Raw genomic sequence first — 15857 nt, forward strand, 5'->3', positions numbered from 1 at the left:
GACTCATTTAAATGTGATTCGTTAAGAAATTTCATCATAACGATTAGATTGATGTGGGGAAAGTTTCGAATAAAATGTAGTGGAAATCTATTTTATAGTGTTTGTAGCCTTGGTAGCTACAAGACTTCTTGAATTTGTATTTTGAATAGGTTCTTTGAAATGAACCGTCTCGATAAAGTGTCGATGCCAGGATGTGCTTTATAATATTCACATTTCAATTCACATTTATCTGTATAGCGGTTTTTACAATATTCCTTGTATTGTCAAAACAGCTTTACAAAAAAAAAAAAAAAAAAAAAAAAATCATGTGTCTACATTGCAATTTAGTGATCTGTTATACTGTGTCCAAGTTATGTATTTCAGAAATGTACAACTATACAAATCACGAAGTTAGCCAACAATGTATATTAAACTATATATTTATTTAAGGCAGAAACAGTTAGCTCATTGACATAGTGAATACATGTTGTTAGCAATTGATTAGAATGTATAGAAAATTTACATTGATGCATTTTGATTCAGCGTTTGTATCTTCTGAACAGAGGGGTTACCAGGATGTAATGTTTGGGGGGGGGGGGGGGGCATTTGGCTTGTTTTGGGGGGCAACATAAACAATTGACAAATCGGCGCCAGGGCTGGACAGGGACAAAAAATCAGCCCGGGCATTTTGGCCCAGACCGGCCCACTATGATCATAAACACCACCCATCTTTGCACACTCTTAATTATATGCATACCAACTCCTATTCATTAAAACCACAAATGCCATGTAATGAGTGAGTAGGAACGAGTGAGAGTTAACAGATGAAATAAGTAAAAATTTGACATTTATTAATACAGTTGAACTATACTACACAGTGATGAATCCTGAAACAAGCTATTAGCTGCATTGGCATAGCAATACAAGTGTTTCTTACAGGATTTTTGTTAAAACTATGGTGGTGGGACCTCAGTTGTTCTAGGGGGGTTGGGGGGCATGCCCCCCCGTGAGAAAATTTTGTGCATTTTAATGTTAAATTCATCAATCTGGTGCACTTTGAGAGTTCAAAATTAAAAGCTCCAACCCATATTCAGCAAATTAAACAAAGAAAAATTCAAACCTCTTTTAGTTACAGTGTCTACATTACACCTACTACATAATAATAGTTATAATATTAATCCAATGACAGTAATAGCCATATTTTGTAAAACAAATGCACTAAAAAATAAAGGACACTTTCATAATTTAGTTTTGTTCCAATTTCTATACTTGAAAGAGATAAGCACATGATCTTTTATTTTGACGCAAACTGCATCAAGCTTTTATTTTGGCGGAAAACATGGTTTACAAACGCGTCTCGTTAAATTTCTAGTGAATTGCGGTAATCGTCAACTATGCAGATGTGGAAATAATCTGTAACTGGGTAATGGGTTCCTACACTCATGACATAGCCAGTGTTTTGAAAGTAGTTCTGCTTACCGCAGGCTCTAAAGAGTGTAGACTCTACACTCTCTCGTCTCTCTACTGATCCTCCTCACTATCCTCATCATCACAGGAGCTGATGAAGGTCAGAAAACATATATTTTGACACAGTTTACAGTGTCTGCTTTAAGGGCCTGGTTCTATTTTTTCACGCTATTTATCTGCACATTCCTTGCGTTTCTTCTCCATCTATTTTGACAGATACACACTGACACCGCTGCACACTCGCTCACTCGTTTAAAGTTGTGATTGGGCCAGCCCAGTGTCAATCAAGAAAAGAGCCAATGGGCCGCTGATCTACGTGTTTCATGGGCTGGTCTGTCAGAAAAAGAAAAACTAACTCTGACTTTTTTTGACCAATGCATTACACCGGCACAAAGCCAGCGCCGCCAATTAAGCAAAACAAAACAAAACGAATGGGCCGCCGATGTACAAATTGTATGGGCCGTAAAAAAAAAATAATAATAAAAAGTATGTATGAGTATGAGATGTGTCGGCCCACCGGGAAAATGCCCGGTATGCCCAATGGCCAGTCCAGCCATGATCGGCGCAAAATGAAGCTATACTACACACAATCTGTTTTAGTGCAGATCTTTTTCTAAGCCAGGAACCCAGAGATAGGCACAGGACCCCTATTAGACTATAGGGCTATCACATAAAAGTTAGTTAAACCAGGTCAACATTAATAATAATAATATGATGATGATATTATTATTATTATTATTATTGACAGATTCATATACACTCACCTAAAGTATTATTAGGAACACCTGTTCAATTTCTCATTAATGCAATTATCTAATCAACCAATCACATGGCAGTTGCTTCAATGCATTTAGGGGTGTGGTCCTGGTCAAGACAATCTCCTGAACTCCAAACTGAATGTCAGAATGGGAAAGAAAGGTGATTTAAGCAATTTTGAGCGTGGCATGGTTGTTGGTGCCAGACGGGCCGGTCTGAGTATTTCACAATCTGCTCAGTTACTGGGATTTTCACGCACAACCATTTCTAGGGTTTACAAAGAATGGTGTGAAAAGGGAAAAACATCCAGTATGCGGCAGTCCTGTGGGCGAAAATGCCTTGTTGATGCTAGAGGTCAGAGGAGAATGGGCCGACTGATTCAAGCTGATAGAAGAGCAACTTTGACTGAAATAACCACTCGTTACAACCGAGGTATGCAGCAAAGCATTTGTGAAGCCACAACACGCACAACCTTGAGGCGGATGGGCTACAACAGCAGAAGACCCCACCGGGTACCACTCATCTCCACTACAAATAGGAAAAAGAGGCCACAATTTGCACAAGCTCACCAAAATTGGATAGTTGAAGACTGGAAAAATGTTGCCTGGTCTGATGAGTCTCGATTTCTATTGAGACATTCAGATGGTAGAGTCAGAATTTGGCGTAAACAGAATGAGAACATGGATCCATCATGCCTTGTTACCACTGTACAGGCTGGTGGTGGTGGTGTAATGGTGTGGGGGATGTTTTCTTGGCACACTTTAGGCCCCTTAGTGCCAATTGGGCATCGTTTAAATGCCATGGCCTACCTGAGCATTGTTTCTGCATTGTTTCCAGCAGGATAATGCACCATGTCACAAAGCTCGAATCATTTCAAATTGGTTTCTTGAACATGACAATGAGTTCACTGTACTAAAATGGCCCCCACAGTCACCAGATCTCAACCCAATAGAGCATCTTTGGGATCTGGTGGAACGGGAGCTTCGTGCCCTGGATGTGCATCCCACAAATCTCCATCAACTGCAAGATGCTATCCTATCAATATGGGCCAACATTTCTAAAGAATGCTTTCAGCACCTTGTTCAATCAATGCCACGTAGAATTAAGGCAGTTCTGAAGGCGAAAGGGGGTCAACCACAGTATTAGTATGGTGTTCCTAATAATCCTTTAGGTGAGTGTATATCAGATCACGGTGATTGCCTAATGATGAGTGACAGGTGTTTGCTTGTGAGAAGACATGCTACGCTACCAAGAAGGGCGAGAGAGTTTTTTAAACGAATCTGAAGTCACCTTTGTATAGACAAGAGTTAAATTAATTTGTTTCTTCTTCTAAGCTTTCCCAGATGTAGGTGCTACTTTTAGGGCTAAAATGCTTTGTGAATTACTCTTAGTAAAACACAGGAGTCTATGAGTGAGTGACACGCCCATTATTTTTAGGAGTTTCTCTTAAATTCGCCATATTAGGCTACAGAGGGTCAGGAGACCTAGTGAGTTGAAATAAAAGCTATTTTTGTGAAACTATAAGAATTGAAATTATGATATGATTAGCAGAGGCAACATAACTTTTTTTAAATATAGTATATTATTATTATTATTATTATTATTATTATTATTATTATTTTACCCTTTTTGTGAACAATTGTAGTACTTATTCATGGATTTCATCAGGTCCCTGATGTATCCTATCTACAGGACCAGTCTGTGGCTAGTCTTGGCAAATTCAGAAACAAATTGATTCATGTCCAGACCTTTTGTGATTCTTTTTTTCTTTCTTTTATTTTTTCGTGTGCCAAAACGACCAAATCTCTCTTCCTTGAATGCAGCATTGATCTTAAGAGAGGGGTGAAAATGCGGCTCAAGGTAGAAAAAGAACTTTCACATGCAGCTGAGGACAAACCAATCATGAGTGCTGTGATATACAGCATATGCAAAATGGGGAAGGCCTCTTTGTGCTGCTGAATGCACTTGCATACTTCAGAGAGGTTTGCATCAGTGGACAGTTTATTGAGCAACATTGCTTTTCATTTTGCAAGGTCATACTATTTTGCTCTGTGCCTGCAAGCACTTGAAGTGGTTTCAGGAGAGAAGGGTCAAGAAAAGACGCTGATTTTGATAGGAGAAATGATGTTGCCCTCATTAAATCAACATTTCTTTGAGAGAATCTTGTCTCCATCTCCATAATAGCCCCATCAAGCATGTTGAACCCTTTTAAAAGTCTGATTAGGAGCAGTTTGGTCAACAGAGTCACTACCATGCCCTATTGTGGACAAGATAACGCTACTGACAAGTTGTGAATCCGTCTCCTTTTAGGTGGGTTGGTATGCCTACTTCCACACTGAGAGAAATACTCCTCCCACTCCCAGAATGAGTCGCATCGTACCTCCTTCAGATGCGCTGAGCTTGACAGAGGCAGCTTGCATGGAGGGTGAAGGACAAGGTGCCTGTTTTTTAATGAGCCACTTATGCATTTTTTATGTTAATGAAAACTGGTATTATAACGATTGTACGCGTCTGATTATTACTTATCCAAAAGCCTACTTGTCGTCTGTGTGCAGAGTGAACTGTGACTGCTGCGTTCTCTGGTTCTTAATGTGCTGCAGTAGCAGACTGTACACACCCCCAATAACAGCCAATAGAAAAGTTGTTGGCTTTTTTGTTTCAATTTGATTTGATAAAAAAAAAAAAAAAAAAAAAAAAAACGATAAAACAATTAACACAATTAATCATGTTATCCATGTTTTCCAATAATTGGAACAGTACTGACTCTTGTCTGTTTAATGAATCGTTTGAAAAGACTCACAAACTCAATAGTCAGCGTTCAAATTAGTTTTCTCTGAATTATAATAACAAATAATGAACAATTGGACTGCATAGTTTGGGCCCTTTTGTTAATTTTTTTTTAAATAATGTAAAATGATATTGTAATTTATAATAATAATAATAAAAATGTAATATTTTATTGTATTAAGTTAATATTTTATAACATTTTACTGCATTAGCTGAGAAAGAATATCATATCACATAAGAAAAATGGACTGAAACTGAAATATATCATAATTAAATTAAAATCTGAAATCAAATCAACAGCTTGTGAATTTTGAATCAGATTGAATGTTTATTGATATCCAACCCTGACTATATCAATTGATTTGATTACAATTTTTAATGACAGCCAGAATCTACATCCTCCTTTTAGACATTGAATGACGAAACACTTACTGCATTAAGGGACTGTTCATTTTATATAAGGGGCTACTGGAGGAGTTTTGAGATCTAATAGTCAAAATAGACTTAGATAAATGTATTTAATTAAATACTACTATTTTTCACAGTCATCTTTTTTACTTTAAGACCGGGGTAAAGCAAGGAAAACTACAATTTACCTCAACAAGGCGACATAATGAACAACTCTAGTCTCATTCGTGGAGGTGGAAAAACAAGTTCTTTGTGATATGCAATATTTATTGTATTAAAATTTAAATGCAAAAGAAAAGGCATGAGAGTCGGCTGTTTTTGTCAATTTTAAGTTTTAATTTAAAATGTTTGCTATTTTAATATTAGTACATGGTTAAATATTTTACCACTTGCTTGAGCAACTTAATATTAATCTATAGCCTATGTAATGTATTGAATAATACGTTGTTTAAATTGTGTTTAAACGTGAATGTCTATTAAAGAGTGTATATGTGTACAAAGAGAATTGCAATGCAGATTTTTTTTTTTTTTTAAGAAAAGTTGCTGATAACTTCTGGATTTGAAACACAATTAGTGATTAGGCTATGTGTTTGTGGTACAGCAGCCGTGGGTCAGTTACACAATGCAAACGCAGCATATGGGAAAGCAGCGTGTGCTGTTCCTGCACCATTCGCACTGCACACGGAGTAGGCCATGTGTGAAACGGGCGTTAACCTATCTAACACATCACACTCCACTGTTATGGTGGCCATTTCAGTAGATTTACTCACTAACATTGCTGTGGAAACACAATAAGCATGGAAACTAAAATATGGTAGTAGCCTATCTATCGTGCTACTGTAGCGCACATTCTATCAGATGCAGCAGTCCTGGCGCCCTCAGTCCCAATACTGTAAAACTCGACGGCGGACGTATAGCCTACATTCACATCACATGTTAATGCAGCGGTAGAGTTACACTCACAGGACACTGCACTTATTCGCAATCACAAAAGTTCATTTCATTGGCGTTCTGTTCTGACATGATGCACTTTTTCTGAGCGCGTACGCCCGAAGTCTTTTCTAATTTATCATCAGATGGACAGGTCATTTCTCAGGGGAGGCAGGGCTTATCCTAGGGGAGGCACTGCCTCCCCCTAGACACGCCCCTGCATCTGAAGTTCTCACAGGAGTTGTAATCATCTCTTCACAGGTGTTGGGCATCTGAAGTCTTCATAAGAAGCTGGATCCAAACTGGAGCTGACCTCCGCCCTGTCCAAATACTCACACTTGCCGGCTTTGCACTTTGCATAATATTAGGCTACACTACATTTTTAAGTGTTTATGTTGAGTAAATATATCTGCTATAAATTACACATGTAGTATATCTGATTTCATATACATCTATATATTATGAAGTCTATTACTGAATATAAAATTACATTCATTATGATATATTAATAAATATATTTGTCACATATTTTTCAATATATGAAAAGAAAATATTGTAATATATTAGCACAATATATTATTCTGTATATTTTCAAATTTACTGTTAAACCATTTAATATATTAATCATTCATATATGGGAAATATATGTTCGTTCCATAGAGGGATGTTCTGTAGCTTTATAGCAATGTTTCTGAGGTGGAAGAAGGCTGTTTTTTAACATATGAAATATGACAACGTCATTCTTTTTTGATATACCTTGACGTTTCAGTGACCATAGTTAGATAACCCTCATCACATTGTAGCACAAAGTTGTTGGATAGGCTATATGTGTTTTAATATCACCATCTAGAGGAATAAGCACAGCTTCTGTGAAAGGAATAAAATCAATATATTATTGGCTTCAGATAATAATATTGGATGATAGGCCTACCAGCTTAAATCACATTATTGGAAATTGCAGGGTATATCATAATCAATAAAAATATTATTTATGGAGAGAGTGTTGATATTAAACCTTATGTTTTCACATGTCTTTTTGTGTGAATTAAAAACAGGCCACACTGGATAAACGTCTGGATATCGCCATCTAATAGATTTTTTTTTTTTTTCACTTCCTTTGTGAGCCTCCATGTAAAGAACAAGAAATACACTCCATCCATATATTTCACAGGTTTCTGATAATAATATTACCATTTTTAATCCCATTAGTTAAAGAGTGATACACATTTTTTACTCGTTAGGCAAATATTTAGATTTAAGAAAGAATCATGATTTCATGGATGACATTAGTTTCATTAAGAAACAGAGGGACAGTGTCAACACAATTATATACATACTTAAAAATTTTTGAAATACAGTAGTTTATTAGCATGGTAAAATAACATTCAGATCTGAGAATAGTTATCTCTATGGAATAGGGAAGTTATGCTTATCTGTACAAGAGACAAATATAATGCAACAGAAAAAATGAAGGAACTGAGAAAAGTACATTATATACAATAGGTACTTCAGTAATACAAGATGACATGGGGAGACCATAGTGAAAGTTTTTACACCTTTTACTCCAAATAATATTTCACGCAATAGTTCATTAACTTGACAGTTTTGAGAACAGAATAAAAAAATTGAGAAAATAATATTGAAAAAAATTAAATAAGGTTGTTTGACAACTAGCCCCTATATTGTAAGTGTGTGTGTGTATGAAACTTATTGGATTTAGGTGAAGTAGGTGCTTGACTTTCAGAAAATGTTGACAAAATATTAAAAGATGAACATAAAATATGATCTGTTTTATTATATATTAATTTCAAAATGTACACGTATATTCATTTTCTTGCAATCAAATAAATGTTTCAAATATAACCTATTTGTTGAAAGTGCTGCTATTTAATGTTCTGTCCTGTTTTAGACTTACAGGGTTAGTTCACCCAAAAATGAAGATTATAATCATTTACGCACCCTCAAGTTGTTCTAAACTTGTATGAGTTTCTTTGTTCTGTTGAACACATAAACACACACACAAAAAAAGAGATATTTTGAAGAATGTCTGTAACCAATGTCTGTATGGTTGGTGGCAAACCAGTTTCCCTACCGGGATTAATAACAGTTTTCAAATCAATTTCAATTGGTTGCTGGTCCCCATTGACTTCCATGAAAAAAAAAAAAAAAAAAAAATTGTTTTCAGATATTCTTTAAAATATCTTCTTTTGTGTTCAACAGAGCAAAGGAATTCATTTTAGAATGAAGTTTAGAATGACTTGAGGGTGAGTAAACAACATTTTTATTTTGGGGTGAATTGTGGAAGCTTGTTTTCTAATTTTGCAGCCTGAAATCTAATCACATTCCCAAGAGATGTGATCTTAACATGTATAAAAATGCTTTCACTATCACCATGTTTCTTAGACACACTCAGTCACAAACAGGAAATGGAGTCCCTTGATGATGTGATAAAGCTGGGTCAACTAGTCAACAGCAGCGCTGGATTTTTAACACCGGAAGGAAAATGGATAATGCTTTATCATGAATCAGGATTTGTGGCCAGAAAGAGACTGTTTCGGATTCAACTTTCTGTCAGTGGCACAATGCGCAACAGTATAAAAAAGTATAAAAAGTATACAGTTGTTGAAACAAAAAGTTAAAACAATTTTCTGAATAATTCAAGTCTTTACACTAACACTAGCCTGACTATACTTACAACTCACGAAAGAGGATCCTGTCTGAGTGTCTGTGTTTGATAGTGTAGTTTTTGCTCTTCTCCACCAAAACACAGATCTGATCTGCTGTCTGCACTGAGACGAGCCGAAGTAGTACAGAAGAGGGTCCAGGAAAACACTTACGCTCCCAAAACACACAGCTAACAGGTAAGCAGCATATGATGAATCTCCCTCCCCACTGTTTCCTCCAGTAGCTAAAAGAACACAGTGGTACAATAGGATGCCATTGGTTGGAGCGAAACACAGCACAAACTCCATCAGCACAGTGATAACCATAATCACAGCTTTCCTTCGTTTTTCTGAGAGTGATGATGGTTTTGCTAATCGATTAGACTTGCCACTGAGCACATATATTATGATAAAGTAGCTCACTAAGGTGACAATGAGTGGCACAAAGTAGTAGAGGCAGGAGAGGATGGAGAACAGGTACATGTATAGCTGATCTGTAGGGTCGTCATAGAAAAGCACATCATGACAAGTGACGCCCACATCCTTAATCTTGAGCGTTTGTGTCATTGAGAGAAGAGGCACCGTACCAGCGAGCGCCAGCAGCCAGACCAGCACACATACACACGTGGCTTTCCTTGCACTCCTCCAGGTTAGAGAGGCGATGGGAAGCGCCACAGCCAGCAGTCTGTCCACACTCATGCACATCATCAGCAGTATGGAGCAGTACATGTAGCAGTAGTAAGCAGCACTGAGCACACGACACGCCACCTCACCGAACACCCAATCAGAAGCGTTCAGCTGGTAGTGGATCTTCAGAGGCAGCAGCAGGGTGAAGAGCAGGTCCACACACGCCAGGTTAGACATGTAGATCACAGCTGGTTTCTTCACTCGAATCCTACAGGTGAACGTCACCAAGGCCAAAGCGTTCAGGGGCAAACTAATGAGGATGATGAAGATGTAGAACGAGGGCATGACGCGTGTGACCATCAAGCCTTTGAGGAAGAGAACAGCCTCTTCTGAGATGCCGAAAATCACAGTGTAGTTACATGGATGTACACCTTTATAGTTAGACTGAGACACCTCTGGGTGGCCGCGTCCAGCAATACTTAAAAAAACGTACTCTGTAACCGAAAACAACACCATCAGTGACATCTCTTATAACATCAGAAGACAACTGAAAATGACTAAGAGGTTTTAATGAAGATGTTAAACTAAAGAATCAGAGTCAAAACAAACACAAGGCCATTTCCTTCATTGTAAAAGTGTTGTTGGCAGTCTGTATATGAGGATTTTGTACCTTCATGGGTTTTATTTGAAGTCGAGGAAGAGTTGGGTAATGTCTCATCCATATAGAAGTCAATCGGCTCATCGGTTTGGGTTATATAGACACGACCTGCAAAACTGCGTCCAGATGGGGCTGTAACCAAACACAGAACCATCAGTGATAGCTCTCGCTGCCAGACAAATAAATGATAAGTTATATAATTTGATAAGTTAGTCCTAGCTAAATGCAAACAGACATTTTCTTTATAGAGCTCTCTACTCTAAGAGCAGCCTTCTTCAGCCAATTGTGGAAATATTAATTAAAGTTCAATACAAATTTATGGATTTTCTTTGAAAAACAAAAAATTCTGTCCAATGTAAAAAGCAGTGAGTATAGAAATAATAATATACTAATTTACTAATTTATTTATTTATGCCGATTCAGAGTTATTTCTTAAGACTGGTCTTGTCCAGCTGCTCTTAGGTCAAAAGTATAGACAGTATTTAGAGGATCTCTTGATACTATACCTCTGGGTTTCTCATGATCAGGTGGATAAACCGGATTAACAGTTACTGCAGTATCAGCTAAACTGTATTCAGCACTATCTGTAATCAAACATACAAAAGAAAAAAAAAAATTATAGAACAAATACAGGAAAACGACCACTTCCAAGATCTCGATAAAGGCTGAAATGACTCCCAGCTAATACAAACACAGGACGCTTCCTAGGAATTCTGTGAACAGCCTCTCTAGTTTGAGTATAAATTTAAATGACTAATATATATATATATATATATATATATACATACAGTGCTATGCATAAGTTTAGACACCCATGCTAAAGTTGACTAAAATGAGGAATAAAAAATCATCTTTTGGAATTTGAACTTAATGCCTTAATTAAAAAAATTAAGAAAAATCCAACATTTAAGTACACCAATTTTCTTTGTGAATGAATAATGTATCGTAAATAAATAAATGTTCTTCCTTAAAATACAGGGTGCATAAGTTTGGACACCCCTATGTTAAATTCCCATAGAGGCAGGCATATTTTTATTTTTAAAGGCCAGTTACTTCATGGATCCAGGATACTATGCATCCTGATAAAGTTCCCTTGGCCTTTGGAATTAAAATAGCCCCACATCATCACATAGCCTTCACCATACCTAGAGATTGGCATGGAGTACTTTCCATAAGATAATCTCTCAATGCAAATCAAACCAGCTATTAGGCTAACTGAAATAAAACGATGCCAACCATGCTTATATATAATAAGCTAAAAGTATCTATAAATGTTCCAAAACACCAGTATCAACAAACAGGATTATATATATATATATATATATATATATATATATATATATATATATATATATATATATATATATATATATATATAATCCTGTTTGGAGCATTTATTGACACTTTTAGCTGGTAAAAATACAGATTGACCACTTTCTCTTATTTTTTTTCCCCTTAAAATTTTCTTAAGAGCCTGCAGTAACGCTGGCACTTTGCTTTCACAGCAATATATCTAAAAATAGCCCCATGAACGCATACATTCGGGGTGTTTTTAAACCGTTATTTCAAATATAAAAAGTATTCTGTTTTCATCTAGTATCACTCTTTTTTAATTAACCGAAAAGTTATAAAGTATAGCCTATATACACACCAGCAAAAATATACAAAAAGTCGTCGCTTTTGAAAATCATAAGCTCATTTTCTTGAACTTACCGTTAAAGATGGCAGTGCATGTGTGCGCATTTAGAATTAAAAACAAGATAGTTTGGATTTCCATGATGTGTGAAGTTGCTATTGTCCGTTTCTAGAACAAAAAGTGAATTTCAGTACGAAAAAAAAACAAGCTCTACAAACTGAAGAAAGGAAATGTTGCTTTGAGAATCAAACTCGCGCGTGAAGTCTTCAGTCGCCTCCTGAACAGTTATGTGGCTCGAGCGAGGATGTGCGTTACAATGTGGTGACATCACGGACCCTACGTCCCATATGGCTGTTTTTATAAAACCCAGACAGTGTGTCTGACTGTCCCACAGCGCCCCTGGGAAAGTAGGCTGTCACTTACACTTTACAGTTGAATAGACAGACAGACAGACAGTCGCTTCCACCAATAACTCAAATACACATATTTATATTTATACAAAAATTGGAGCACCTCTTAATGAAAATAACATCACAACACGTATTTCCATCAAGAGGTAGCCTACATTTTTGGTCAAGATCTTAAGTCTCCTCCAGCACATCCCAAAGACTTTCAATGAATTTAAGGTCTGGACTCAGAGGAGCCAATTCATCTGTGCAAATAGTTCTTCATGCTCCCTACCAACCATTCTTTCACAATTTGAGCCTGATGAATCTTGGCATAGTATTTTTTTTTTTTTTTTCCTATGGAGGTCAATGGGGTTCATCAACTCTCTGTTACCGAAATTCTTCAAAATAACTTTATGTTGAGCAGAAGAAAGAAATTCATACTGGTCTGAAACAACTTGGGAGTGAGTAAATGATGACAGACTTTTCTTTTTTAAGTGAACTATTCCTTTAATATGTACATCTGTACATAGGCCTTCTACTTACCATCTAAATGTATATTCTTTTTTTTCCCCACTCATTTAATTTTTAGATGTATATTATGTTGTTGTTTTTTCTTTTGATTCCACATACTTCATTCTTTCTCTCTTCTCAATTGTGTTATGTAAGTACCTTGAGCTCCTGGAAACCAAATTCCTTGAGTGCTTGTGCACACTTGGCGAATAAAGTGCATTCTGATTCTGCATGACCATATGATCACATTTTGTTTATGCTGCTCTATAGACACGAATCAAAAATGCCAGAATGTTATAGAAAAACGGCATATTCGCTTATTCATGTGAGACTCTCGACCTCCGACTGGTTAAGATAACAGACACACACATATGCTCAGTGGCTGCTTCCGGTTTGTACGGAAAGGCAGTGCTGGGAAGGAAAAGGAATGTGAACAGGGTAAACAGAGTTTGGAGTCTAATTGATGTTTAATTCCAGTAACCTTGCTTTTTTTTAAAACAGTTTTTTAAACGTTGCTGAAATGCTGAGAGGTTGGGGTTTTACATCTGGTGAAATTTGGTAATTTTGACTGTTAAATGCAGCTCAATTTACAGAGATTCACTCATGTCCCTATCAATTTTAAGTCGGCATTAAATCTAAATAGACAGTTCATGTTTTTTTGTGTTATTGCAATATTGCAGTATTGATTGTGAATGATTTTTCCGTGCACATCATTATTTTTGGTTAAATTCCTACTCCCTCATAATCTTGAATCAAAATAACTTTCCCTCCCTCTTGCAGCAACTCTTATCTTCTCTTAAGAAGTGTTTACTGGCGTTAGGACGGGCCAACCTGTCACTCACATGAGATCCACCAATAGCAAACCACAATCAAATCCCCTTGGTCAAAATCAAGTCTCGCCCTACATTTTGTCTTGTTCAATAAGCCATTTCACCATGACGTCACAATAGGCAAGAACAGACTATCAAAACATCAGTTTAATGCTAAGATTGACCCAGTAGACGGTAGACCATCTCTATCAAACTATTAGATATAGACTAGCTACAAACCAGCTAACATGTTCCAAAAACATCTGGACCAATTTAAAGGTGACATATGTCGTGGAAATTCTTTCTAGACTTTAAACAATAATTGGAAGACAGTTGGAGATTTCAAAAGTTATAAGAATCATCTTTATTTCTTGCAAGAAAGGCCGTTCACACATCAGTCAGAGTCTGATATGAGAAGCGCACTGACTTCTCCTTTTTGCCCAGCTTATATACAGAAAACTTATCACACTTATTCTAACACCCCTTTGTTATACGCACACACTTACACACATATGTCATTAAAAACAATTTAATATCTATTTTCCAATGCAACACCTTTGCGCTTAGTGCAAGCGAGCTTATCCGTTTTAGAGAAAAACAAATTGTTCTTCTGCGAATGCCCTTTTGAACTCGTCGTCAGCTATAAAGAAGAAGATGATATGCAACTTGCAGTTTCTTTAACACCATGTATGGTATAAGCTGGCTAGAATAAAAATTTCCATTACACATATTATGCCCGTTTTCACAAGATGTAATATAAATCTATAGTGTCCTCAGAATGTGTCTGAAATTTTAGCTCAAAATACTCCCAGGATCATTTATTAAAGTTTTTTGGGAGTGAGCAAAAACACTTGTGTTTGTCCCTTTAAATGCAAATGAGCTGCCCAAACTGAAACAGATACAGTTCATGATCCCTTTGCACTAAAAACACAAGTATGAGCTCATTTGAAAGCTGACACCTGGCAGTTTATTGTAAATGTAGAATTAATTATTGTCATAATGAAAAAAAAATAGTTATAAATAGCTTCAAAGTTTTGTAAAGTTATTAGAAATATATTTTTATGAAACATTTTCATGAAAATATAATTGAAGTTGGCACTGTAGCAATTTAGAAATGCACTGCAGCAAAAGCCATATGTCTGACCATATTATATTTAAAATATGAAGATGATAAGTCTAAAACTCTGTATTTAGTTAAACAGGCGTATGATAATTTGGGTAAATGTGTAAGCTATATGTATGCTTTTATAATAAACTATCTATCTATCTATCTATCTATCTATCTATCTATCTATCTATCTATCTATCTATCTATCTATCTATCTATCTATCTATCGTAATAATGTATGATTTTTGAAAAAATGAAAACTGCTGCTTCTGTGTAGATGAGAGAATCAAAGTGTATGCGCGTTGTGCACACTCTACATTGATTATGGCCAAGCATGCGCCCTTAAAATAGCATATGAATAACATGCGCAACGCGCCACTGACTTTAAACTATTTTTTTTTTCGGTCAGTGGCGGTATTGTTTTCTAAACCTGCAAAATAGCATGAAGGAACGTTTGCGCTGGAACACGCCTCCTCTTTGCGCTGAACCACCCAGGGAGCGCAAGTTCATTCCCTAGTTTAGCAACGTGCGTCTGTGGAGGGAAAAGTCCGCTGTGCGCGGGTGCAAAATAGGAATGATACATGCGTCGGTGTACAAAGTCAATTGCGTTGGGTGCAAGATAGGGCCCATAATGTTTGTCAATTTAAAAGATACATTTTAAAGTCAAGAAAGACGCAGTTTGATGTAAAACTGTTGAGGTATAAGACTGTGAATATACGTAATTACAAAGACTTCAAACCCAAAAGGCGCACATGTGACGTCATACCTTTTATCTCAATGAATGAAGCTAACTTTACTGAAGCTAACGTCTGTCATTTTTTCTATAGTCTTACGTTATAATCGTAACGTTACGCCGTCATGCCTGAGTGTTTTGTACCAGACTGCACACATACGATGCATGTTGGTGACGTACATAGTGCGAGACGAGAGATGTAGTTCATTGAGCGATTTTCACATAAAACTAAATGTTACTCTTCTGTTTTATGACAAACTGCGACTTTCTTGACTTTCATAAGAAAGATCGGCAGAACCAATCACCGCGAGATGCATGCCGGTTAGAAATGTGTCCTAGTGGGGTCCGCCTTGCTCTGATGTCATGCTGACGTAGGCTATGCAAAAAAACACTCGCG

The 15857-nt window shown here is 36.7% G+C and overlaps 1 protein-coding gene across 1 annotated transcript; it reads right to left on the bottom strand.

Moving 5' to 3' along the window:
• Positions 1-7493: 7493 nt before the first annotated feature.
• Positions 7494-12292, bottom strand: LOC308705961 (proteinase-activated receptor 1-like). The gene is made up of 4 exons (XM_081391285.1): positions 11989-12292; positions 10782-10859; positions 10288-10407; positions 7494-10111 (listed from the first exon to the last, which is right to left on the bottom strand). The coding sequence occupies exons 1-4, from the start codon at positions 12050-12052 to the stop codon at positions 8985-8987; spliced, it is 1389 nt and encodes a 462-aa protein (XP_081247411.1). The 5' UTR covers positions 12053-12292; the 3' UTR covers positions 7494-8984.
• Positions 12293-15857: the final 3565 nt, after the last annotated feature.

Source organism: Scardinius erythrophthalmus (assembly GCF_964197995.2).
Source record: "Scardinius erythrophthalmus genome assembly, chromosome: 17".
NCBI lineage: Eukaryota > Metazoa > Chordata > Actinopteri > Cypriniformes > Leuciscidae > Scardinius > Scardinius erythrophthalmus.

What these genes read in the sequence shown, in the direction of transcription:
- LOC308705961 (XM_081391285.1), bottom strand. Translation starts at nt 12,052, where the DNA reads ATGGAAATCCAAACTATCTTGTTTTTAATTCTAAATGCGCACACATGC. An exon ending in TGATCATGAGAAACCCAGAG is followed by an intron (nt 10,408 to 10,781) that starts GTATAGTATCAA and finishes GTTTGGTTACAG; the next exon opens with CCCCATCTGGACGCAGTTTT. An exon ending in TTCAAATAAAACCCATGAAG is followed by an intron (nt 10,112 to 10,287) that starts GTACAAAATCCT and finishes TTTCGGTTACAG; the next exon opens with AGTACGTTTTTTTAAGTATT.